At 59.8% G+C, this 25,393-nt stretch overlaps 1 protein-coding gene and 1 pseudogene across 1 annotated transcript in view; one reads left to right on the top strand and one right to left on the bottom strand.

Annotated features, from left to right (window-relative positions):
- The window catches only part of LOC136362049 (uncharacterized), a 33,475-nt gene that overhangs the window by 5,489 nt on the left and 2,593 nt on the right, over window positions 1-25,393 (bottom strand). The window contains 25 exon segments of the mRNA XM_066320304.1: window positions 5,774-5,927; window positions 6,817-6,899; window positions 7,059-7,199; window positions 7,432-7,515; window positions 7,732-7,827; window positions 7,976-8,100; window positions 8,262-8,374; window positions 8,376-8,465; window positions 8,467-8,567; window positions 8,653-8,709; window positions 8,712-8,808; window positions 8,810-9,399; window positions 9,497-9,883; window positions 10,080-10,193; window positions 10,267-10,497; window positions 10,675-10,807; window positions 10,866-11,305; window positions 13,726-13,843; window positions 16,724-16,860; window positions 17,572-17,609; window positions 23,001-23,457; window positions 23,674-23,769; window positions 23,919-24,056; window positions 24,137-24,508; window positions 24,595-25,350. Of these exon segments, the coding sequence (XP_066176401.1) occupies window positions 5,774-5,927; window positions 6,817-6,899; window positions 7,059-7,199; window positions 7,432-7,515; window positions 7,732-7,827; window positions 7,976-8,100; window positions 8,262-8,374; window positions 8,376-8,465; window positions 8,467-8,567; window positions 8,653-8,709; window positions 8,712-8,808; window positions 8,810-9,399; window positions 9,497-9,883; window positions 10,080-10,193; window positions 10,267-10,497; window positions 10,675-10,807; window positions 10,866-11,305; window positions 13,726-13,843; window positions 16,724-16,860; window positions 17,572-17,609; window positions 23,001-23,457; window positions 23,674-23,769; window positions 23,919-24,056; window positions 24,137-24,508; window positions 24,595-25,350 (5,148 nt within the window).
- LOC136362310 (NACHT, LRR and PYD domains-containing protein 3-like) lies at window positions 2,759-4,275 on the top strand (annotated as a pseudogene).

The raw sequence follows: 25,393 nt of genomic DNA, 5'->3' as shown, positions 1-25,393 counted from the left end.
CTGCGGCTCCAGCCACCCGCGCTGGCCCCGGAGCTTCCCCAAACACCCACTCCCACAGCCACACCACGGTTCCTCACCCGTTCACCCCAGGTTTCCCATGGCACAGTGGCAGGTGACTCCATCCATAATCCCCTTTCTGCTGCCGCAGGAACACAGGAAGAGCCCCAGGTGGTGTCTGTCTCCCAGGAGAGCCCCAGGCAACGGAACTGGGCCACGGCCGGGCTGCCCTTTATCCGCCGGCTCCTGCTGGGGGGCAGAAAGCCACTCCCCTCATTCAGGAGAGCTCCCGTCCTTTAGAAAAAGTCCTTCCAAGAACCAGAGCCGTTCCCAGTGCATCTCTCAGTGCTGCCAATGGGTCTGAGGTCGTCCCGGCCCTGGGGCACACGGAGGAGATCCTGCTGGATCTGCGGGGAGGGGTCGGGTCCTGCCCTCTCCTTTTCCCCCTGGGAACTGCTTTGTGTATTTGGTAATGCCAAATAAGCACCCTGCAGACAATCCCTGCCATCTCTTCCCCTCAGCTCACAATCCTTAAGGATGTGTGTGTGGTTCCAGATCCTGCCCCACATTCCCGAGGGATGGCTGATGTACTTGGCCAGAGTCAGGTGCGTGGCCTGGGAGAGTTTCTGACCAGTTTGGGTATAAATGGGAGGAAAGGGAAATTCACACTGAAATCAAGGAAAACCCCTACACAGGAGCTGTTTTCCTGTAGCACTGGACAGGGAGGGGTGACCTCTGTGGGCAGGGCCACCCCTTCCTGGGGACAGGGCACCACCACACTGCACACACCTGTCCCCAGGACTGACACATGGCCAGGCCATCCGCATGGCAACGTCCCCAGGGTTGCTGCTGCCAACATCATCATAGTCTGTGTGTGTCGGGGCTGTTGCAAGGGGTCCCTGTCTGCTCCTGGTGGACTTGGAGGGGAGCAGATCCACCTTGGGGACAGCACAGAAAGGTGCTGAGGGGACAGGCAGCTCCATGTCTCCCCTGACTGACCCCACCTGGGATCTCACCATAGGACACATGGATCTGCTGCTGGGTCCCTGCACATCCCCACAGTCAAACCCTGCAAGGGAGTGGGTCTGCAGACAGAACAAGGCAGCTGTGAGCCTTCTTACCTGTGGGGAGGACACAGATCCACCTGTCCCGTGACACTCCCTGGGAGATGTCCCCAGTGCTGGCAGCGGGGGCCTCCTGCGCACATCCAGGACATCGTCGTAGCCGTCCGGGGTTCCCTGCTCGGGCCTGAGCTCTGAGTTCAGTCCCGGGCACTCCAGGTTGAAGCTGTGCTGAGGTCGCCTCACCAGCTCTGTCCAGCCAGCTCATCCCTGCAGTCAATTACGTGGCCTTGTAATGCCTCCATAAATGCACCGTTTACAATCACAGAGTGGTTTGGGTTGGAAGTGACCTAAAGCTCACCCAGTGCTCTCTGCACTTTCCAGCAGCCAGCTGGGCACATTCTTTCTTTCCTCTTGGGATGGGGATTAAGGATGTCCCTGTGGAGATCTGTGCTCTGGAGCCCAGAGACAGCGCCTTTGTCTCCTGGAGCATGAGTCAGAGGCTGCAGGTAACCCCGGGAATGTGCATTTGCTCCAGGGGCATGAGCATGATGAAAGAAGAGTGGATAGATCAGGATCAGGAGCCAGAAGAAGAACACCCAAGTGACCAAAGAGTCCCCAAATGCTCACATTTGATGTCCTTAGTGGCCCAGGCAGACCTAGGAAAGCACTGAGCATTGAAACAAGTGGCTGCTGGTGTGTCAGGAGCATGGCTGGGCTGGAGGGGAATTTGTCTGGGCTGGGGCCTGACCCTGCTCCTCGTGGGCACAGAGCACAGGCGGGACAGCAGAGAGCACATGGTGCGGAGTCCCGCCAGCACAGGGAGCTGGGCAGCTGTCCCAGGGAGAGCCCATCCTTCCACAGCCGCTTCAGCACCCTGACCATCTCCAGGGAGCCTGGGAGCAAGCATGGAGCCAAGGAGGGAGCCCTGGGAACCGGCCAGGGATGTGGCAGCCCGGCAGCGGAGCAGCCACCGCCAGCACCACGGCGCTGTTTGAACCTGGCAGAGACGGGCAAACCCCGCAGGGCGTGGTGCTGGTGGGGGCCCGGGGATGGGGAAGACAACCATGGTCAGGAAGGTGATGCTGGAGTCGGGAGAAGGGACACTCCACACCCAGTTTGACTTTGTCTCCTGCACTGACTGTCCTTGTCTTCTGCAAAGCTGTTACAGTTCTGCCTGCTTTATCTCAGCTGAGGTCAGGATGAAAGACAGGGGAAACGTAGAGTCGAGTTGGGTCGTGGTTGTTTATTCCATCTTATCTATGTACGGTACTGACAGTCTCATGAAGCGTGAGCTCCAACTTGCCACTTAAAGAAACGAGACAAAATGGAGACCTTCTAACTTTTAACTAGGCTATGTAAGAGATAATTGCCCAATACCAAAGTGACACCTATATTATGGATGCTTTTCAACCAATAATGACCATTCGAGGACCACAATGCACACAATCTCTCACTCAGTTAGAGAAAACCACCCAAATCCGTGAAGAAGGAAGAAGGTGGTGAAGAAAAAGAACCCAGACAACACCCTGAATCTTCTGTCTTGGCCCCCACACACTACTATATACCAAAAGCCCAAACTAAAGTCTTCACCCTGTGAGATCGCACAACACCATTCCAACTACACACCACAACCCCAGTGCTGTCACAAATTGCAGAGGCTCATTGCAAGGCCTCAATGTCAAATGCAGTGTCTGCCTGAGGGTCAGCACCCGTCAGCCCAGAAAGCCTGAGATTTCCAAAATCCAGGGTTCAACACAAAGCCATAGTCCTTCCCATGGAAGCCAGCGAGGCAGACCTGGTTTCACAGTGCTGTCCTGGCCTGCGAGTGCCGGCTGGGAAGATCCTGGAGGCACCACAAGAGGATCCTCTTCATTTTGGATGGCTTCCAGGCCCTGGGGTTTTCCTTGGTTCAGCCCAAGGCTGAGCTGAGCTCTGACCCCAGGGAGGTGAAGCCAGCTGGAGCTCACCCTGATGAGTTGGTTGAAGAAGACAGTGCTCCCCCAAAGCCTCTTTGCTCATCACCATGAGGCCAAGGCTCTAGGAAGCCTGAGGTGGTGCCTGAAGGGTGAATGTTACCTGTTGATACTGGGAATTTCGGCAGCCAGGAGGGAAAAGTATTTCCACAGGTACTTTGAGAACCCCAGCCAAGCTGACGTGGCCTTCAGGTTTGCCAGAGGACAACGAGAATCCTCTATAGCTGATGTGTCTTCCCTGTCCTGAGCTGGACCATCTGCACCATCCTTGAACAAGAGCTTTGTGGGAAGAAAATCCTCCTGGAGTGCTCCAAAGCCAGCACGGAGATGATGATGCTCTACCTCTCCCAATCACTGAAGCACAGGGACAACGCCCAGGTCCTGCAGCAGTTCCTACTGCACCTTTGCTCCTGGGCTGCCGAGGCTATGTGGAAGCACAAGGTCCTCTTTGAGGAGAAGGAAATCAAGGACTGTGGCTTGGACCAGCCAGGTCTTCTCCCCTTCTTCCTCAGGGAATGGATGCCAGGGGAAGGAGAACACCGTGGCAGTGTCTATGCCTTCACTCACCTGCACCTCCAGGAGTTTCTTGCAGCAATGTTTTATGCTGTGGAGGATGATGGGGAAAGGGTCAGCAGCTTGGGGAGGCTTAAGAAGGATGTAAATCAATTCTTAGAAATCTGCAACAAGTCCAGACAGGATTTGAATGTCACAGTGAGATTCCTCTTTGGTCTGGTCAGCCAGAAAGTCATAGAGTACACAGAGAAAACCACTGGGTGCAGAATTCCCCACGAGACAGGGAAGAGCTGCTGCAGTGCATTCAGGGGAGGCACGGAGGCCTCTCCCACCCTGGCCAAGCACTGAAGGTTTCAGAGATGGACACTTTGCACTTCTTCTTCGAGACCAACGAGAAGAGCTTTGCACACCCACTTGCATTGGGTCATTTCACTGACCTGCACCTGTGAGACACCCAAGCTGACCCTGTACGGCCAGATGGCTCTTTCCTTCTGCATCCAGCACTGGGCTGTGCCAGGCTGTGTCATCCTCCAGGGATGCTCCATCCACTGGCAGGATCCTCAGGCAGAGCTGGATGCCAAGTCAGAGCCCTGGTAAGCGCAGCTCCTCCTCACTTGAAAGACCCAAAAGAGGAAAGATTTCTCTTGCTCTGCCCCAAAAGATGATTCAGCTCCTCCCTCCTGAACACCAGCTTGGCCTTTCCCTGGGTGTTGATTCCTCCACAGAGGATTAACATACTCCTGGGGACAATACAGGAACACATGGGCTCCTCCATCCACTGCCCACTGTGGGATTGATGGTGATGGAGCTTCATGGCTCCACCTGGCCAGACCCACCTGTGCCCAGCTGTCACTCTGGCTTCCCATCCCTCTTCTCCCTCACCAAGGGAAATCCCTGGTGCTGGAATATTGAGTGCACCCTGTGATTCACCTCACATCTGTCTCCCAGCTGGTCCCAGCAGCAATGCTCGAGGCCCTTCACATCTCCAAACCACCAAGGTCCCTCCAGAGGAGCCCTCCCGTGCTCTGGAGGCTCTGCTCTGGGCTGTGTGCCGGTGTCGGAGCCGGGAGCTCCCAGCACCGCCGAGGGCTGCACGTGCCCCAGGGTCTCTGTTCCCCTGCAGCTCCGGAATCTCGGGAGCCGGAGCACATCCCAATGGCCTCGCCGTGCGGCGGCGGCGGGAGGAGCTGCCCTGCCCCATCCACCTGCTCTGCCGGGCTCTGCGGCACCGGGACAGGGCCCTGCAGGTGCTCCGGTGAGAGATGCGTGTGCAGCCCAAACCAGGGCTGGGATCTGGGCTCTGGCTGGGGCCCCCAAACCACGGTGCACCGGGTGAGTGGGTTGGTGCTGCCCCGCTGCTCCCTGGGGACAGCGGCAGGCCCTGTTCAGCCGAGGGTGGGTGTTGTCCCTGGGTTTGGCGGCAGGGGAGCAGCCAGGACAGGTGAGCTGTGCTCAGCCCCCGTTCTCCGTGCTCTCCCACAGGCTGCAGTGGAGCCGGCTGTCCCAGAGCTGCTGCGCGGAGCTGGCAGCGCTGCTGGCGGAGCACCCTGGCCTGGCCCGTGTGGAGCTGGGTGACAGCTCCCGGGGTGACAGCGGCGTGCCCCTCCTCTGTCAGGGGCTGCGGACTCCGGGCTGCCGCCTGCGCATCCTGCGGTGAGCACCCCCGGCATCCCTCTGCATCTCCGACCTGGGAGCTGGGGAGGTGCCCCAAAGGGACCCCGTGGGGTGGCACCGTGCCTCTGTCCCACTCTTCCAGCCCAAGGAGCTCCAAGGTTATGGCACTAGGGTGCGGACATCCACCATGCTGGGAGGGCAATCAGGGCACTCAGGAGGCTCTGAGGGTCTTTCCCAGGGGTTCCCATCAGGCTGCGGTATTTCCTCATCCCCAGCACCTGCTGCGAGGACCTTGAGCACCAACAGGGGCCTGGAGGAGCTGGATTTGTCCTTCCCCGAGGGGCTGCGTGATGCCGGTGGGGAGCTGCTGTGTCAGGGCCTCCAGCACTGTGCCTGCCCGCTACAGACACTGCGGTAAAGGGGCTGAGAGATGGGCCAGCGCTCCCTCCTTCCTGGCCACAGCTTTCTCCTTCCCGCCTGCAGCAGCTCAGCCAGCAGGGGCCAAAGCCCTCCTTCCCTGTTCCCCTGGCTCCCGCAGGCTGGGGAGCTGCGGCTGTGGGCTGCCTGCTGCCCAGCCCTGGCCACGCAGCTGCTGCAGGGGCCCCGTCTCACCGGCCTGGGCCTGAGTGACAACGAGCTGGGAGCCCACGGTGTCCTGCAGCTCTGCCAGCAGCTCCGGCATCCCGCCTGCCCGCTGCAGAGCCTGGGATGAGGGCCCTGCCACGGCCCCTTCCATGCCCGGCATTCCTGAGCTGCGGAGCAGAGGCTGTGGGACAGGCAGGGACACAGCGGCATCCCGGCTGGTTCAGCACCTCCCTCCCCACAGGCTCTAACACCTTCTTCTCTTTTCCTGCATCCTCCATGCCCAGGCTGAGCACGGACGGCTTCAGCCAGGCCCTGCTCAGGAACTGGACACCCTCTGGGAACTGCAGCCCTCACTGAAGATCGGAAATCTCCTGGAGCATGATGTGCCACAGGCAGGGGCTATGGCCCTGGCTGCCCTGCCACCGTGGGGACCTGACGGGGGCAGGACGGCCCTCACCTCCTTCAGGAGACCTCTCTTCATTTAGGAAAAGTCTTCCCGACAACCAGAGCCATTCCCAGCCCAGCTCTCAGTGCTGCCACTGGGACTGAGCCTGCCCAGTCCCTGGGGCACATGGAGGAGATCCTGCTGCATCTGTGGGGTGGGGTCTGAGTCCTTCCCTCTCCCTTTTCCCCTCAGACTTGCTGGGAACAGTTCTGTGAATTTGCCAGTGCCCAATAAAGGCCCTAGACACAATCCAAACTCTTCTCCCTCAGCACACCATGCCCTGGGATGGGTTTGTGCACCCTGCCCCTCCCTGACATCCCCCAGGGATGGCTGATATATCTGATATAGAGGTGCCAGGGCCAGAGTGAGGTCCCAGGCCTGAAAAACATCCTCTCAGCAGTGTGGGTTTTAATAGGAACAAAAGGGGACATTCACATTGAAATCATAGGAAATCCCTACACAGGAGCTGTTTTCCTGTAGCACTGGACAGGGAGGGGTGACCTCTGTGGGCAGGGCCACCCCTTCCTGGGGACAGGGCACCACCACACTGTCACACACATGTCCCCAGGGCTGCCACATGGCCAGGCCATCCTCATGGCAACGTCCCCAGCGTGCTCTTGCCAACATCATCATAGTCCATGTACTCCAGGGGCTCTTCCGAGGGGTCAATGGCTGCTCCTGGAGGACGTGGAGGGGAGCAGATCCCACCTTGGGGAGAGCACAGAAAGGTGTTGAGGGGACAGGCAGCTCCGTGTCCCCCCTGAAAGGCCACACCTGTGATCTGACCATAGCACCCATGGATCTGCAGCTGGGTCCCTCCAGGGAGTGGCTGTGCAGAGGGGACAGGGCAGCTGTGAGCCCCCTTACCTGTGGGGAGGACACAGATCCCCCTGTGCCGTGACACTCCCTGGGAGATGTCCCCAGTGCTGGCAGCGGGGGCCTCCTGCGGCACATCCAGGACATCGTCGTAGCCGTCCGGGGTTCCCTGCTCGGGCCGGGCGGGGGGATCTGGGACAGGCACAGGGGTCCATGGCAGTGACCAGCGGCCCTGGCAGGGCTCTGCCTGTGCCATTCCCTACGGCCCTGCCACTGGCCATGTGCTGGAGACCCTTGGCTCCCGCAGGGAAAGGCCATGCCTCACTGCACACTAACAAGGGGAGGACTTGTCCCCTCAGCTCCCCAGCCCAGCTGTGTCCTCTGTCCTCCTGCTCCCCGCTGGCTTCCTGCCCTGTGGCCCTACCTGGGGCTGTCTCGGTGTCACTGCCCTCCACGCTGTCCCCGGTGTAATAGGGCAGCTTCTGGAGCGATCCCTCTGACAGGGAACCTGCAGGGGATAAACAGGGACTTGGGACGGGCGGCCTCAAGCAGCACCACAGGTGACAGAACCTCACCCTGCACACCAGGGCTGCTGTGGGCCTGAGGGGCCACCCCAGACTATGACAAGGAGCCACTGCTGGGACACCAGGACCCGGAGCTGCCGTGGGGCTGTCAGGAAGAGCCTTCACTCCACACAGAGCTGGGGCACAAGGGCTGCACCCACCTGGGACACTGGGCACCTCCTGGTACTTGTGCATCGCAGTGTAGTCCAGCTCCTCGTAGACAGCATTGGAGACGGCATCTGCAGCTCTGCCAGGGCCTGGAACAAGAGGCAGCACTTACCTGGGGCCCTGGGCACTGAAGGTGGCACTGGGTCACCCCTGCTCACCTTCTGAACTGTTCTGCACCACAGGAGCAATTGGACCCCCAAAATGGGTCTGTCACAGCCCCCACACACAGGAACCCACCTTGGCACCGGGCACGGCACAGCAGCACGGCCAGGGCACCCAGGGACAGGCACAGCAGCGTCCCCAGCACCACACACAGGACAATTGGCACAGGCACAGTCTCCACGGCCACTGCCAGCGTGGTTCTGCTGGGAAGAACTTTGGGGACACATTCAGGCAGTGAGGGCAAGGCATCCCAGCCAGACCGGCGTGGGGGATGCAGGAACAGGCAGAGCTACCTGTGCTGCTGGCACCCTCCGGATACGGGTAGTGTCTGTCTCAGTGATGCCACCGCTGTCCTCCTCACAAGCCACTGTGGGCGTCGCCGCCAGGGCCGCAGCTCTGCAGGTGCCAGGGCGCCGAGGGGCAGCCCCAGAGCGAGCGGGCCCCGTCCTCGCAGCCCACCCAGGCCAGCCAGGCACGGGGACGGCTGCTGGGCGGGTTCGGCCGACAGCCGGGCCCGCTCCCCACAGCCCAGCTGGCGGCAGACGGCGGCGCCGGTGCCGGGGCCTGGTGCCGCTGGCGCACACGCGGCCCCAGGTGCCGTTGTGGGACACCTCCAGGAACCCGCGGCAGCGCCCGCCGCCGCCCGCCAGCCGCACGGAGACATGCTCTGCAAGGGGTGCAGGGGGGTCACGGCACGGCCACCGACCCCCCGGGCCTTCCGCTGGCCTCTGCTGGGAGTGGCCGCCACTGACCTGAGCACACGGCCCCTGCCCCACCGCCGAGCCCGCACTCGCGCCCTTCGAGCGCCCGCATTCCCAGAGAGACTCCTCGCTCCCGGAGCAGTCGGGGATGTAGGGCCACGGCGGCCCCGTGCCGGGACCGAAGCGCGCCGACCTCGGGGCCTCCAGTTGCCCTGCCACAGCCCAGCTCACGGCAGACAACGGCAGCGTCCTGCACGTCCCAGCCTTCCTGGCACACGCTGCTCCAGCTGCCACCGGAATAGACCTCCACGCGCCCGGCGCAGTGCCCAGAGCTCCCCACCAGCCTCACCCGCCGGCTGCCTGTGCGCATGGAGGGACCGGGATGGGCCGGCTGCTTGGGGCACCAGCAGGTCTGGCCTTTCTCGGGACACCCACCTGAGCAGACCATGGATGCTCCATGAGGGACGGGAGCTGGTGCAATGGTCATGTACCGGTTATCAGGCCAAAATGGATAGTTTCGCTTCTCAGGCAGCTCAGTAGTCATTCTCTCAATCGTTTCGATCACTGTTCCCATGATGTCCCTCTCCGTCTGGTTGATGTCCGCCAGATTGGTCGTACCACTGACAACGTAACTCTTGTCCAGTCCTCCACAGTCCAGCTCCCTGCACACGTTACTACAATTCTGTACGATCAACAGCTCTCCTGGCACTCGGCGCCAGGCCCCGGTGTCTATGGCCAACTCCAGCCACCCATCGCACCGGCTCTCACCCTCCACCAGCCGCAGGGACTCGACAATGCCTGTAAAACGGCCAGACTCAGCCCTTCATCCCAAAACATTCCAACATCTTCTGATCCAAATTCCCCTTCAGGCCCCTCCCGCAGGTGCCCTACACACCTGAGCAGCTGACAGCCGCAGCGTTTCCGGGGGCACAGGGCGGCTTCCCCAGCACGGCCACGGGGCACTCGCCCGGGTGCCGCTCGCTCCCGCTGCAGCCGAAGGCGTCCGGCCGCAGCGGCCCCTCCCCGCTGCCGAAGGAGCCTCCCGGGGGCACGGTCAGGGCGCGGCCGCAGCCCAGGTGGCGGCACAGGACGTGGGCATCGGGCAGGTCCCACTCGCTGGCGCACACGGACCCCCACGTGCCCCTCACCGCCGCCTCCACCCGCCCGGCGCAGCCCGAGCTGCCGTTCGCCAGCCGGAAGCCCGTGTAGGCTGCGGCAGGAAGGGCGCTGAGAAGGGGCATTGTGCGGGGACCCCAACAGCCCCAGCCCGCTGTCCCCGGCACTTACGGGAGCAGCATGACGCCGGCAGGGCCGCTGCAGTTCTGGCTGTGGGGCGGACGCCGGCCACAGGCACTGAGGAGGGGCTCCGTGCCATTGCACTGGAAGCCCCAGTCCCACAGCGATCCCGATCCCGCCGCAAATCGGCCACTGCCGGCGATGCCGAGCGCCGCACCACAGCCCAGCTCCCTGCACACCACCATCGGCCACCTTCATGTCCACCTGATTCTCGCACACACCGAGCCAGGCCCGGCCCAGCCGCACCTCCAGCTGCCCGGCGCAGGCTCCATCGCCTCCCACCAGCCGGGAAAAGCCTGCGGGAGCAGCACAGGGTCAGCGTCAAGGGAAGTGAACGAAGGGCCACGCCACCCCAAATCCAGCTCCTACCTTGGCAGACAACGGCAGTGTCATAGTCATGGATGCTGCCGTTAAAGGGACCCCAGCCACGGATCTTGCAGTCCCAGAGCGTGGTCTCGTACCCATCGCAGTCCACGAAGACCAGACTGACGGACCCGTTCCCTACACCAAAGCGCTCACGGGCGGAGTAGGCACCGGCAGCCGAGCCACAGCCCAGCTGCTGGCAAACCACCTCGGCGTCCTCCATGTCCCAGCTGTCGTCTGCCACCGAGCCCCATTGTCCCTGCAGCTTCACTTCCCCCTCCCGGCACAGAGACTGTCACCGCCTGCCAGCCTCAGCTCCACGGCATCTGCACCGGGACACCGGCACGGCTCAGTCCTGCCCGGGCTGCACCAGCACAAGGTGGCTGTCCCAGCACGGCCAGCGTGACCCCTCACCTGTGCAGGTCACCCCCACATCCCACTCGTGGTCGCAGAAGTGCCGGCCCCATCCGAAACGTACACACTTCTGCAGCTCATGCACGGTGTCGTTGCACTCAAAGGGATGCAGCCAGATCGCCCGGTGCCTTGTCTGACAGAACGTAGTGGGGACACCTGGCCACCCGGCCACAGCCCAGCTGCCGGCACACCACGGTGGCCCAATGGGCTTTCCGGTCGAAGTCGTAGACGCACACGGAGCCCCACTCACCGTCGTGCTTCACCTCCACACGCCCGGCACAGCGCCCGCCGCCGTCCACCAGACGCAGCTCCCCGGAGCCTGCGGCACGGAGCCTGCTGAGCCGGGCCCGGCCCCGCCGCGGGCCGCGCTCCGGCCGCCCGCCACTCACCCGCACACAGCTGCACGCACAGCAGCAGCCCCAGCGCGCCAGCGGCCCCATGCCACCGGCCCGACCCAGCGCAGCCGGGACACGTCTCGCCTCCAGCCGAGCCACTGCAGGCAGCGGCACCGGGGCAGCCTTATCAGGCGCCCCATCTCCCGGCTGCGGGGCCGCCGCCTCCAATAACCTGCTCCGTGCCCAAATATGAGCCTCGCCTGCGCTGCTGGCGTCACACACCTCCCCACAGTGGGCTGCCAGCCGGATGTCCCCGGGGGCAGACGGCCCCCCCTCAGCACCTGGGCTGCGGGGGCCCTTCCTCTACCCCCCGTGCCCACAGCTCTGCCGCGGGAGCCTGGCAAGAGCCGTCCTGACGGGGACACGCTTCACCCCTCCTCTCAGCCACAGCATCCACGGGAGCACCTCTAGCTCGGCCACCTGCACGCCTCAAAGCCCCATCCTTGGGCTGCTCCCTCCCCCGCGGGGGGCGGCAGCAGCCCCCGGCTCCGCTCGGGGCTGCCAGGTGCCAGGTCCCCGGGCCTCGCGGCGGCGCTGGCACATGGCGCTGCTGCCGCAGCTGTGGCGCCGCGCTCGCCTCGCCGCCAGGGCAGGAAGGAGGCGGTTACCCCGCGGCGGCTCCCGGCATCGCCATCGACCGCACGCGGCTCCCGACACCTGCGCTGCCGCCGAGAACGCCGCGGCTCCGCGCTGCCCCTGCAGCTCCGCCGCTCCGTGCCCCTGCAGCTCGGCAGCCGAGCGCTTCAGCAAACCTCCCGCCCTCACCCTTCGCCACGCTCTCTGGCAGCACGCTCCCAAGGCAGGAATCCGCTTTCACCCTCGGCACCGGCGCCCCTTCACAGCTGCGGCTCCAGCCACCCGCGCTGGCCCCGGAGCTTCCCCAAACACCCACTCCCACAGCCACGCCACGGTTCCTCACCCGTTCAACCCCAGGTTTCCCATGGCACAGTGGCAGGTGACTCCATCCATAATCCCCTTTCTGCTGCCGCAGGAACACAGGAAGAGCCCCAGGTGGTGTGTGCAAAAGCAAAGGGCCAGGAGACCTTCTGTTCCTTGGTTATGCCCGTATTAGACAACGGCCAGAGGTGAGGGCTGGGAGTGCGCGCCGCCGCTGCTCCCGATGGTCGACGTCCAGGAGAAGGGCCCACGCAGGCCGGGCGTTTCCAGCAGAACTGGGGACGACTGCCCTCGCAGGAATAGTCGCCCGGCTGCACTGAACTCTGGAGCCTCAGGGGGTCTCCCTGCTCGAGTGCCATTCAGGCCGTGGTGACTCGCTCGTTAGACTGGAATCGGTGTGATTACCTCCATTTAGTCCTTCACAGCACGGACTGCGGAGTCTCTTTGTGTGTTTTAAAGTGGCTCGTTGGTCAGGGTCGTTCTACTCCTAGGCGGCAACATGATTTTAATATGCATGGGTGCGCAAGTCCTTATGGGGAACGTGGCATCCATTCCGGGGAGCAGCGGCGGGCCACCCGACGAGTCAGAGGGCATGAGGGCTACAAACAACTAAAGGTAGGGTAATAAAACAGATAAAACAGATGAAAACCCTTTAACAGCGAACTCTTAGAATTGAAAGGGGTAGGTACATTAACTGGGACATTAACTGGAAATTTCAGCCAGGGTTAGAACAATAACAGGCAACACGGCTGGAACAGAAACAGGTAAATCCCTTTGCAGTCTGAACATTCCCAATTTTATTCAAAACAGTGTCTGTCTCCCAGGACAGTCCCACGTAACGGAACTGGGCCACGGCCGGGCTGCCCTTTATCCGCCGGCTCCTGCTGGGGGGCAGAAAGCCACTCCCCTCATTCAGGAGAGCTCCCGTCCTTTAGGAAAACTCCTTCCAACAACCAGAGCCGTTCCCAGCCCAGCTCTCAGTGCTGCCAATGGGTCTGAGCCCGTCCCGGCCCTGGGGCACACGGAGGAGATCCTGCTGCATCTGCGGGGAGGGGTCGGGTCCTGCCCTCTCCTTTTCCCCCTGGGAACTGCTTTGTGTATTTGGTAATGCCAAATAAACACCCTGCAGACAATCCCTGCCATCTCTTCCCCCTCAGCTCACAATTCCCTGGGATGTGTTTGTGGTTTCAGATCCTGCCCTACATCCCCGAAGGATGGCTGATGTACTGGCCCAGAGTCAGGTGCGTGGCCTGGGAGAGTTTCTGACAAGTTTGGGTTTTAATAGTAGGAGAGGAAAATTCACACTGAAATCAAGGAATACCTCTACACAGAACCTGTTTTCCTGCAGTGCTCGACAGGGCGGAGTGACCTCTGTGGGCAGGGCCACCCCTTCCTGGGGACAGGGCACCACCACACTGTCACACACGTGTCCCCAGGGCTGACACATGGCCAGGCCATCCTCATGGCAACGTCCCCAGGGTGCTGCTGCCAACATCATCATAGTCCGTGTGTGCCGGAGGCTGTTCCACCGGGTCACTCTCTGCTCCTGGGGGACGTGGAGGGGAGCAGAATCCACCTTGGGGAGAGCAAAGAAAGGTGCTGAGGGAACAAGCAGCTCCGTGTCCCCCCTGAAAGGCCATACCTGGGATCTGACCATCTCACCCACGGATCTGCAGCTGGGTCCCTGCACATCCCCACAGTCAAACCCTGCAAGGAAGTGGGTCTGCAGACAGAACAAGGCAGGTGTGAGCCCTCTTACCTGTGGGAAGGACACAGATCCACCTGTCCTGTGACACTCCCTGGGAGATGTCCCCAGTGCTGGCAGCGGGGGCCTCCTGCAGCGCATCCAGGACATCATCGTAGCCGTCCGGGGTTCCCTGCTCGGGCCTGAGCTCTGAGTTCAGTCCCGGGCACTCCAGGTTGAAGCTGTGCTGAGGTCAGCCTCACCAGCTCTGTCCAGCCAGCTCATCCCTGCAGTCAATTACGTGGCCTTGTAATGCCTCCATAAATGCACCGTTTACAATCACAGAGTGGTTTGGGTTGGAAGTGACCTTAAAGCTCACCCAGTGCTCTCTGCACTTTCCAGCAGCCAGCTGGGCACATTCTTTCTTTCCTCTTGGGATGGGGATTAAGGATGTCCCTGTGGAGATCTGTGCTCTGGAGCCCAGAGACAGCGCCTTTGTCTCCTGGAGCATGAGTCAGAGGCTGCAGGTAACTCCGGGAACGTGCATTTGCTCCAGGTGCATGAGCATGATGAAAGAAGAGTGGATAGATCAGGATCAGGAGCCAGAAGAAGAACACCCAAGTGACCAAAGAGTCCCCAAATGTTCACAAATGGTGTCCTTAGTGGCCCAGGCAGACCTAGGAAAGCACTGAGCATTGAAACAAGTGGCTGCTGGTGTGTCAGGAGCATGGCTGGGCTGGAGGGGAATTTGTCTGGGCTGGGGCCTGACCCTGCTCCTCGTGGGCACAGAGCACAGGCGGGACAGCAGAGAGCACATGGTGCGGCAGTCCCGCCAGCACAGGGAGCTGGGCAGCTGTCCCAGGGAGAGCCCATCCTTCCACAGCCGCTTCAGCACCCTGACCATCTCCAGGGAGCCTGGGAGCAAGCACAGAGCCAAGGAGGGAGCCCAGGGAACCGGCCAGGGATGTGGCAGCCCGGCAGCGGAGCAGCCACCGCCAGCACCACGGCGCTGTTTGAACCTGGCAGAGACGGGCAAACCCCGCAGGGCGTGGTGCTGGTGGGGGCCCGGGGATGGGGAAGACAACCATGGTCAGGAAGGTGATGCTGGAGTCGGGAGAAGGGACACTCCACACACCCAGTTTGACTTTGTCTCCTGCACTGACTGTCCTTGTCTTCTGCAAAGCTGTTACAGTTCTGCCTGCTTTATCTCAGCTGAGGTCAGGATGAAAGACAGGGGAAACGTAGAGTCGAGTTGGGTCGTGGTTGTTTATTCCATCTTATCTATGTACGGTATTTACAGTCTCATGAAGCGTGAGCTCCAACTTGCCAGTTAAAGAAACGAGACAAAATGCAGACCTTCTAACTTTTAACTTTAAGAGATAATTGCCCAATACCAAAGTGACACCTATATATGATTATTGATGCTTTTCACCCAATAATGACCATTCCAAGTTCCACAATGCACACAATCTTTCACCCAAGTAGAAAAAATCACCCAAATCCGTGAAGAAGGAAGAAGGTGGTGAAGAAAAAGAACCCAGACAACACCCTGAATCTTCTGTCTTGGCCCGCACACACCACTATATACCAAAAGCCCAAACTAAAGTTTTCACCCTGTGAAATCACACAACACCATTCCAACTACACACACACACAACCCCAGTGCTGTCACAAATCGCAGAGGCTCATTCCAAGGCCTCAAGTCAAATGCAGTGCCTGCCTGAGGGTCAGCACCCATCAGCCCAGAAAACCTGAAATTTCCAGAATCCAGGGTTCCAACACAAAGCCATAGTCCTTCCCATGGAAGCCAGCGAGGCAGACCTGGTTTCACAGTGCTGTCCTGGCCTGCGAGTGCCGGCTGGGAAGATCCTGGAGGACCACAAGAGGATCCTCTTCATTTTGGATGGCTTCCAGGCCCTGGGCTTTTCCTTGCTTCAGCCCAAGGCTGAGCTGAGCTCTGACCCCAGGGAGGTGAAGCTGCTGGAGCTCACCCTGATGAGTTGGTTGAAGAAGACAGTGCTCCCCAAAGCCTCTTTGCACATCACCATGAGGCCAAGGCTCTAGGAAGCCTGAGGTGGTGCCTGAAGGGTGAATTTTACCTGGAGATACTGGGAATTTCGGCAGCCAGGAGGGAGAGGTATTTCCACAGGTACTTTGAAAACCCCAGCCAAGCTGACGTGGCCTTCAGGTTTGCCAGAGACAACGAGATCCTCTATAGCTGATGTGTCTTCCCTGTCATGAGCTGGACCATCTGCACCATCCTTGAACAAGAGCTTTGTGGGAAGAAAAACCTCCTGGAGTGCTCCAAAGCCAGCACGGAGATGATGATGCTCTACCTCTCCCAATCACTGAAGCACAGGGACAACGCCCAGGTCCTGCAGCAGTTCCTACTGCACCTTTGCTCCTGGGCTGCCGAGGCTATGTGGAAGCACAAGGTCCTCTTTGAGGAGAAGGAAATCAAGGACTGTGGCTTGGACCAGCCAGGTCTTCTCCCCTTCTTCCTCAGGGTGTGGATGCCAGGGGAAGGAGAAGACCATGGCAGTGTCTATGCCTTCACTCACCTGCACCTCCAGGAGTTTGTTGCAGCAATGTTTTATGCTGTGGAGGATGATGGGGAAAGGGTCAGCAGCTTGGGGAGGCTTAAGAAGCATGTAAATCAGTTCTTAGAAATCTGCAGCAAGTCCAGACAGGATTTGAATGTCACAGTGAGATTCCTCTTTGGTCTGGTCAGCCAGAAAGTCATAGAGTACACGGAGAAAACCACTGGGTGCAGAATTCCCCACGAGCCAGGGAAGAGCTGCTGCAGTGGTTTCAGGGGAGGCACGGAGGCCTCTCCCACCCTGGCCAAGCACTGAAGGTTTCAGAGATGGAAACTTTGCTCTTCTTGTTCAAGACCAACAAGAAGAGCTTTGCACACCCACTTGCATTGGGTCATTTCACTGACCTGCACTTGTGAGACACCCAAGATGACCCTGTACGACCAGATGGCTCTTTCCTTCTGCATCCAGCACTGGGCTGGGCCAGGCTGTGTCATCCTCCAGGGATGCTCCTTCCACTGGCAGGATCCTCAGGCAGAGCTGGATGCCAAGTCAGGGCCTTGGTAAGCGCAGCTCCTCCTCACTTGAATGACCCAAAAGACGAAAGATTTCTCTTGCTCTGCCTCAGAGGATGATTCAGCTCCTCCCTCCTGAACACCAACTTGGCCTTTCCCTGGTGTAGGCGAGTCTGTGGACGGCTGGGACAAAGAATTCTGCATCCCTTGTATATTCTAGAACATGTGGGTTTATTGCAAGGGTCGTGGGTAAAAAGGCCTTGCCTTCAGCCACCAGTCTCGGCTGAAGAGAAGTCCCAAAGAGAGAGGGAGAAAGAACAGGATATGGGCTAATTGAGAAGGGAGCGAGAGAGCAAAGTGGCAGGGGGAAGACAGCAGGAGAGAGCAAGAGTAGGGGGAGGAGGAAGGCTAAGAGCGAGCTAAGAGCAGCGGGAAGGAGAGGAGAAAGAGGTAAGAGAGCGAGGTCTTTGTTACAATACATTATATCTTCTTTTGTGATGAAAATTCTAATTTACAGTGATTAACCAATACAAGACACAAAATCTTACAGAATCTACATACAGCCTATAAGAACTATTATATTACCATAATCTGTTATATTTTAAACTCCAAAAACTACGCTTTAAACTTCTGTTTTGCTACATTGACCTTTGGATCCCTTAGCCAGCAGAAAGGGTTCTGCTGAATCAGAAGGGATTCTCCTTCAGCTAGCCAGACCATTGTTTTCAGGTTATATAGTAACTAAGACTTAGTATCCTACATCTCAAAGTAAGCTTTCATTTCTATTTCGATTATAGGTTTCATATTTTCAGAATCATTTGCTAAGCAATCATATTTATAAGGTTTCCCTGATTCATCTTCACTAACACCTGGGTTTTGAGTTCCTCCAAAGAGGATTAACATACTCCTGGGGACAATAAGGAACACATGGGCTCCTCCATCCACTGCCCACTGTGGGATTGATGGTGATGGAGCTTCATGGCTCCACCTGGCCAGACCCACCTGTGCCCAGCTGTCACTCTGGCTTCCCATCCCCCTTCTCCCTCACCAAGGGAAATCCCTGGTGTGGAATACTGAGTGCACCCTGTGATTCACCTCACATCTGTCTCCCAGCTGGTCCCAGCAGCAATGCTCGAGGCCCTTCACATCTCCAAACCACCAAGGTCCCTCCGGAGGAGCCCTCCCGTGCTCTGGAGGCTCTGCTCTGGGCTGTGTGCCGGTGTCGGAGCCGGGAGCTCCCAGCTCCGCCGAGGGCTGCACGTGCCCCAGGGTCTCTGTTCCCCTGCAGCTCTGGAATCTCGGGAGCCGGAGCACATCCCAATGGCCACGCCGTGCGGCGGCGGCGGGAGGAGCTGCCCCGCCCCATCCACCTGCTCTGCCGGGCTCTGCGGCACCGGGACAGGGCCCTGCAGGTGCTCCGGTGAGAGATGCGTGTGCAGCCCAAAGCAGGGCTGGGATCTGGGCTCTGGCTGGGGCCCCCAAACCACGGTGCACCGGCTGAGTGGGTTGGTGCTGCCCCGCTGCTCCCTGGGGACAGCGGCAAGGCCCTGTTCAGCCGAGGGTGGGTGTTGTCCCTGGGGTTTGGCAGCAGGGGAGCAGCCAGGACAGGTGAGCTGTGCTCTGCCCCCGTTCTCCGTGCTCTCCCACAGGCTGCAGTGGAGCCGGCTGTCCCAGAGCTGCTGCGCGGAGCTGGCAGCGCTGCTGGCGGAGCACCCTGGCCTGGCCCGTGTGGAGCTGGGTGACAGCTCCCGGGGTGACAGCGGCGTGCCCCTCCTCTGTCAGGGGCTGCGGACTCCGGGCTGCCGCCTGCGCATCCTGCGGTGAGCACCCCCGGCATCCCTCTGCATCTCCGACCCGGGAGCTGGGGAGGTGACCCAAAGGGACCCCGTGGGGTGGCACCGTGCCTCTGTCCCACTCTTCCAGCCCAAGGAGCTCCAAGGTTATGGCACTAGGGTGCGGACATCCACCATGCTGGGAGGGCAATCAGGGCACTCAGGAGGCTCTGAGGGTCTTTCCCAGGGGTTCCCATCAGCTGCGGTATTTCCTCATCCCCAGCACCTGCTGCGAGGACCTTGAGCACCAACAGGGGCCTGGAGGAGCTGGATTTGTCCTTCCCCGAGGGGCTGCGTGATGCCCCTGTGGAGCTGCTGTGTCAGGGCCTCCAGCACTGTGCCTGCCCGCTACAGACACTGCGGTAAAGGGGCTGAGAGATGGGCCAGCGCTCCCTCCTTCCTGGCCACAGCTTTCTCCTTCCCGCCTGCAGCAGCTCAGCCAGCAGGGGCCAAAGCCCTCCTTCCCTGTTCCCCTGGCTCCCGCAGGCTGGGGAGCTGCCGGCTGTGGGCTGCCTGCTGCCCAGCCCTGGCCACGCAGCTGCTGCAGGGGCCCCGTCTCACCGGCCTGGGCCTGAGTGACAACGAGCTGGGAGCCCACGGTGTCCTGCAGCTCTGCCAGCAGCTCCGGCATCCCGCCTGCCCGCTGCAGAGCCTGGGATGAGGGCCCTGCCACGGCCCCTTCCATGCCCGGCATTCCTGAGCTGCGGAGCAGAGGCTGTGGGACAGGCAGGGCCACAGCGGCATCCCGGCTGGTTCAGCACCTCCCTCCCCACAGGCTCTAACCCCTTCTTCTCTTTTCCTCCATCCTCCATGCCCAGGCTGAGCACAGACGGCTTCAGCCAGGCCCTGCTCAGGAACTGGACACCCTCAGGGAACTGCAGCCCGCCCTGGGGATCTGCAAGCTCTTGGAGCGTGATGTGTGATTTCAGGAAGTATTTAAGGCGTTTGCTAGAGCATGTAGGAAAAAAATTAGGGAGGCTGAAGCTCAGTTTGAAGTTAAAATGGCGACTTTTGTAAAGAATAATAAAAAATGTTTCTCCAAATATATTAATGGTAAAAGGAAAGGTAAGGCCAGTCCTTGTTCTCTATGGACGAGGGAGGGAACTTAGTAACTGCCTATGAGGACAAGGCAGAAGTGCTTAATGGCTTCTTTGCCTCAGTTTTGAGTGGGAAGACAACTTGCCGTCAGGACAACTGTCCTCCTGGGTTGGTTGATGGTGTCAGGGAACAGAATGGTCGCCCCATTATCCAAGAAGAGGCAGTCAGAGAACTGCTGAGATGCTGGGATACTCATAAATCTATGAGTATCCAGATGGGATCCATCCCAGGGTGATGAGTTTGCTGGCAGGTGAACTTGCAAAGCCTCTCTCCCTCATTTACAATCAGTCATGGCTCACTGGTGAAGTCCAGGATGATTGGAAACTGGCTAATGTGACACCCATTCTCAAAAAGGGAGGGTGGGAGGATCCCAGTAGTTACAGACCAGTGAGTCTGACTCAGTACCTGGTAAGATAATGGAACAGTTTACACTGAGTGTCATCTCACACCACATACAGGATGGCCAGGGTCTCAGCATGGCTTTAGGAGAGGTAAGTCATGTTTCACCAACCTGATCTCCTTTTATGACCAGGTGACCTGTTGGAGTCCAGGGCATCCCTTTGATTGCCCTGGAAGGTCACAGACCTCGGCAGAGAGGTCTGGGACCTGAGCAAGAGGGTTTGAGATCTGTACAGGACAGTCTGGAATCTGTACAGGGGGGATCTGGAATTTGTACAAGACCCTGGCACAGAGCCCAGGAAGACAGAGTCTTTGACTTTCGTCCATGGAAAAAACATTGAGACAGGAATTACAAGTCACAAAGGTGTGATAGACAGTAGTGTAGCTTATCATGGGGTGGAAACTTCTATAATTTTGGGATTTTTAGAATGGAGGTGAATGGGGCACAAGATGGAGGATTTAGGGCGGTGCCCTGAGTTGTTCTTCTTCTCCCTTGGCCTCCATCTCCTGCTGTGATGGTGGCACAAAGTAGTTCAAGGAGATTGGGTCAGAGTAGAGTTGACCCCTTTAGTATAGGTGACAGGTATTGGCACATAACTGTAAATAATATACATGTAATTATCTGTATAAGAAGGCAGTGATCTCCCATCGAGAGGGGAGTCCTCCTGTGTCCGAGCAGCAGAACACCTCGGCCGGGCACAGAGAACATTGTAAGATAACAAATAATAAACAACATGAGAAACCTTGAAAAACAAGACCTTGAAGACTCCGTTTCATTCTCACGTCTGGCTCAGAGCCTTCAGAGGGCAAAAGATTCTAAACCACCGGAATCTCAGGCAAGAACCAAACCTGGGAGTGACCCGCCTGGTGGCTGCAGGAAGGGCTCTGGAGGTTGTCTATTTGGACTTCAGCAAGGCCTTTGACATTGTCTCCCACAGCACACTCCTGGAATAGCTGGCAGCCAGGGGCTTGGACAGGAGCACTCTTGGCTGGGTTAGGAACCGGCTCGATGGCTGGGCCCAGAGACTGGTGGTGAATGGTGCTGCATCCAGCTGGGGACAGTCACCAGTGGTGTCCCTCAGGGGTCTGTGCTGGGACCAGCGTTGTTCAATATTTTTATTGATGACATGGATGAGGCTATTGAATCTTTCCTGAGTAAATTTGCAGATGACACTAAGCTGGGAGTGTGTGGCCATCTCTTGGAGGATAGGATGGCTCTGCAGAGAGACCTGGAATGGTTGGATGGATGGGCAGAGTCTAACAAGTTTAGTAAGTCCAAGTGCCGAGTCCTGCACTTTGGCCACGATAACCCCTTGCAGCATTATAGGCTGGGGACGGTGTGGCTGGACAGTGCCCGGGAGGACAGGGACCTGGGGGTTCTGGTCGGCAGCCGGCTGAACAGGAGCCAGCAGTGTGCCCAGGTGGCCAAGAGGGCCAATGGCACTTGGCCTGGATCAGCAATGGTGTGGCCAGCAGGAGCATGGAGATCGTTCTTCACCAGTAACTCAGCTCTGGTCAGGCCACACCTCGAGTGCTGTGTCCAATTCTGGGCCCCTCAGTTTAGGAAGGACATTGAGACACTTGAGCGTGTCCAGAGGAGACCAACAAGGCTGGTGAAGGACTTGGAAAACAAGCCATATGATGAACGTCTGAGAGAGCTCAGGTTGTTTAGCCTGGAGAAAAGAAGACTCAGAGGTGACCTTGTCACTCTCTACAACTTCCTGAAAGGGGGCTGTAGACAGCTGGGGGTTGGTCTCTTTCTTCAGGCAGCAAATGACAGAATGAGAGGACACAGTCCCAGGCTGCGTCAAGGGAAATATAGGTTGGATATTAGGAAGAAGTTCTTCAAGGGAAGAGTGATTAAGTACTGGAATAGTCTGCCCGGGGAGGTGGTGGAGTCACCATCCCTGGATGTGTTTAAAACAAGACTGCATGTGGCACTTGATGCCATGATCTAGTTAAAGTGTTAGGGCTGGGTTGGACTCGATGATCTTGAAGATCTCTTCCAACCTACACATTCTGTGACTCTGTACCACAGGTGGGGACCTTGGCCCGGCTGCCCTGCCACTGCATGGTCGTGCCGGGAGGCAGGAAGGCACTCCCCTCCTTCAGGAGACCTCCCCTCCTTTAGGAAAAGTCCTTCCAACAACCAGAGCCATTCCCAGCCCAGCTCTCAGTGCTGCCACTGGGTCTGAGCCTGCCCCACCCCTGGGGCACAGAGAGGAGATCCTGCTGCATCTGAAGGGGTGGGTCCGGGCCCTGCCCTCTTCCTTGTCCCTTTGGACTTGCTGGGAGCAGCTGTGTGCATTTGGCAATCCCAAATGAACACTGTGCAGACAATCCTAGCCATCTCCTATGCTCTTCCCTCTCAGGCAACCACGCCCAAGGATGTGTCTGTGCATCCAGTTCCTGTACCACTTCCACCAGGGATGGCTGATCTACCTGCCTGAGAGGTGACAGCGTCAGAGTGAAGTCCCAGACCTGGAAAAGAGTCTCTGAGCCATTTTGGTTTTAATAGGAAGATAGGGAGATTTGCAACAAAATCATACAAAATCCATTCATAGGGGCTGTTTTCCTGCAGCGGTGGACAGGAAGGAGTGACTTCTGTGGGTAGGGCCACCCCTTCCTGGGGACAGGGCACCACCACACTGTCACACACGTGTCCCCAAGGCTGCCACATGGCCAGGCCATCCTCATGGCAACGTCCCCAGGGTGCTGCTGCCAACATCATCATAGTCCGTGTGTGCCGGGGGCTCTTCCGAGGGGTGAATGGCTTCTCCTGGGGGACGTGGAGGGGAGCAGATCCCACCTTGGGGAGAGCACAGAAAGATGCTGAGGGGACGGGCAGCTCCGTGTCCCCCCTGATAGACCCCACCTGTGATCTCACCAGAGCACCCATGGATCTGCAGCTGGGTCCCTGCCAGGGAGTGGCTGTGCAGAGGGGACAGGGCAGCTGTGAGCCCTCTTACCTGTGGGGAGGACACAGATCCACCTGTGCCGTGACACTCCCTGGGAGATGTCCCCAGTGCTGGCAGCGGGGGCCTCCTGCGGCACATCCAGGACATCGTCGTAGCCGTCCGGGGTTCCCTGCTCGGGCCGGGCGGGGGGATCTGGGACAGGCACAGGGGTCCATGGCAGTGACCAGCGGCCCTGGCAGGGCTCTGCCTGTGCCATTCCCTACGGCCCTGCCACTGGCCATATGCTGGAGACCCTTGGCTCCCGCAGGGAAAGGCCATGCCTCACTGCACACTAACAAGGGGAGGACTTGTCCCCTCAGCTCCCCAGCCCAGCTGTGTCCTCTGTCCTCCTGCTCCCCGCTGGCTTCCTGCCCTGTGGCCCTACCTGGGGCTGCCTCCGTGTCACTGCCCTCCACGCTGTCCCCGGTGTAATAGGGCAGCTTCTGGAGCGATCCCTCTGACAGGGAACCTGCAGGGGATAAACAGGGACTTGGGAGGGGCGGCCTCAAGCAGCACCACAGGTGACAGAACCTCACCCTGCACACCAGGGCTGCTGTGGGCCTGAGGGGCCACCCCAGACTATGACAAGGAGCCACTGCTGGGACACCAGGACCCAGAGCTGCCGTGGGGCTGTCAGGAAGAGCCTTCACTCCACACAGAGCTGGGGCACAAGGGCTGCACCCACCTGGGACACTGGGCACCTCCTGGTACTTGTGCATCGCAGTGTAGTCCAGCTCCTCGTAGACAGCATTGGAGACGGCATCTGCAGCTCTGCCAGGGCCTGGAACAAGAGGCAGCACTTACCTGGGGCCCTGGGCACTGAAGGTGGCACTGGGGTCACCCCTGCTCACCTTCTGAACTGTTCTGCATCACAGGAGCCCTTGGACCCCCAAAATGGGTCTGTCACAGCCCCCACACACAGGAACCCACCTTGGCACCGGGCACGGCACAGCAGCACGGCCAGGGCACCCAGGGACAGGCACAGCAGCGTCCCCAGCACCACACACAGGACAATTGGCACAGGCACAGTCTCCACGGCCACTGCCAGCGTGGTTCTGCTGGGAAGAACTTTGGGGACACATTCAGGCAGTGAGGGCAAGGCATCCCAGCCAGACCGGCGTGGGGGATGCAGGAACAGGCAGAGCTACCTGTGCTGCTGGCACCCTCCGGATACGGGGTAGTGTCTGTCTCAGTGATGCCACCGCTGTCCTCCTCACAAGCCACGTGGGCGTCGCCGCCAGGGCCGCAGCTCTGCAGGTGCCAGGGCGCCGAGGGGCAGCCCCAGAGCGAGCGGGCCCCGTCCTCGCAGCCCACCCAGGCCAGCCAGGCACGGGACGGCTGCTGGGCGGGTTCGGCCGACAGCCGGGCCCGCTCCCCACAGCCCAGCTGGCGGCAGACGGCGGCGCCGGTGCCGGGGCCGGTGCCGCTGGCGCACACGCGGCCCCAGGTGCCGTTGTGGGACACCTCCAGGAACCCGCGGCAGCGCCCGCCGCCGCCCGCCAGCCGCACGGAGACATGCTCTGCAAGGGGTGCAGGGGGGTCACGGCACGGCCACCGACCCCCCCGGGCCTTCCGCTGGCCTCTGCTGGGAGTGGCCGCCACTGACCTGAGCACACGGCCCCTGCCCCACCGCCGAGCCCGCACTCGCGCCCTTCCGAGCGCCCGCATTCCCAGAGAGACTCCTCGCTCCCGGAGCAGTCGGGGATGTAGGGCCACGGCGGCCCAGTGCCGGGACCGAAGCGCGCCGACCTCGGGGCCTCCAGTGCCCTGCCACAGCCCAGCTCACGGCAGACAACGGCAGCGTCTTGCACGTCCCAGCCTTCCTGGCACACGCTGCTCCAGCTGCCACCGGAATACACCTCCACGCGCCCGGCGCAGCGCCCAGAGCTCCCCACCAGCCTCACCCGCCGGCTGCCTGTGCGCATGGAGGGACCGGGATGGGCCGGCTGCTTGGGGCACCAGCAGGTCTGGCCTTTCTTGGGACACCCACCTGAGCAGACCATGGATGCCCCATTATGCATGGCAGCTGCTGCAGTGGGCACGAACGCATTATCAGGCCAAAAGGAATGGTTGGCTTTCTCGGGCAGCTCGGTCGTCATCCCCTCCAGCCCCATGATGGTTTTGATCATCCTTCCCATGATGTCCCTCTCCGTCTTGTTGATGTCCCCCAGATAGGTCCTGCTAGGGACAACGTGACTCTCGTCCAGTCCTCCACAGTCCAGCTCCCTGCACACGTTACTACAATTCTGTACGATCAACAGCTCTCCTGGCACTCGGCGCCAGGCCCCGGTGTCTATGGCCAACTCCAGCCACCCATCGCACCGGCTCTCACCCTCCACCAGCCGCAGGGACTCGACAATGCCTGTAAAACGGCCAGACTCAGCCCTTCATCCCAAAACATTCCA

Source organism: Sylvia atricapilla, chromosome 6, assembly GCF_009819655.1.
Source record: "Sylvia atricapilla isolate bSylAtr1 chromosome 6, bSylAtr1.pri, whole genome shotgun sequence".
Classification (NCBI taxonomy): Eukaryota; Metazoa; Chordata; class Aves; order Passeriformes; family Sylviidae; genus Sylvia; species Sylvia atricapilla.
Note: the sequence above shows the minus strand (reverse complement) of the source record. Positions and strands in the feature narration are given on the sequence as shown.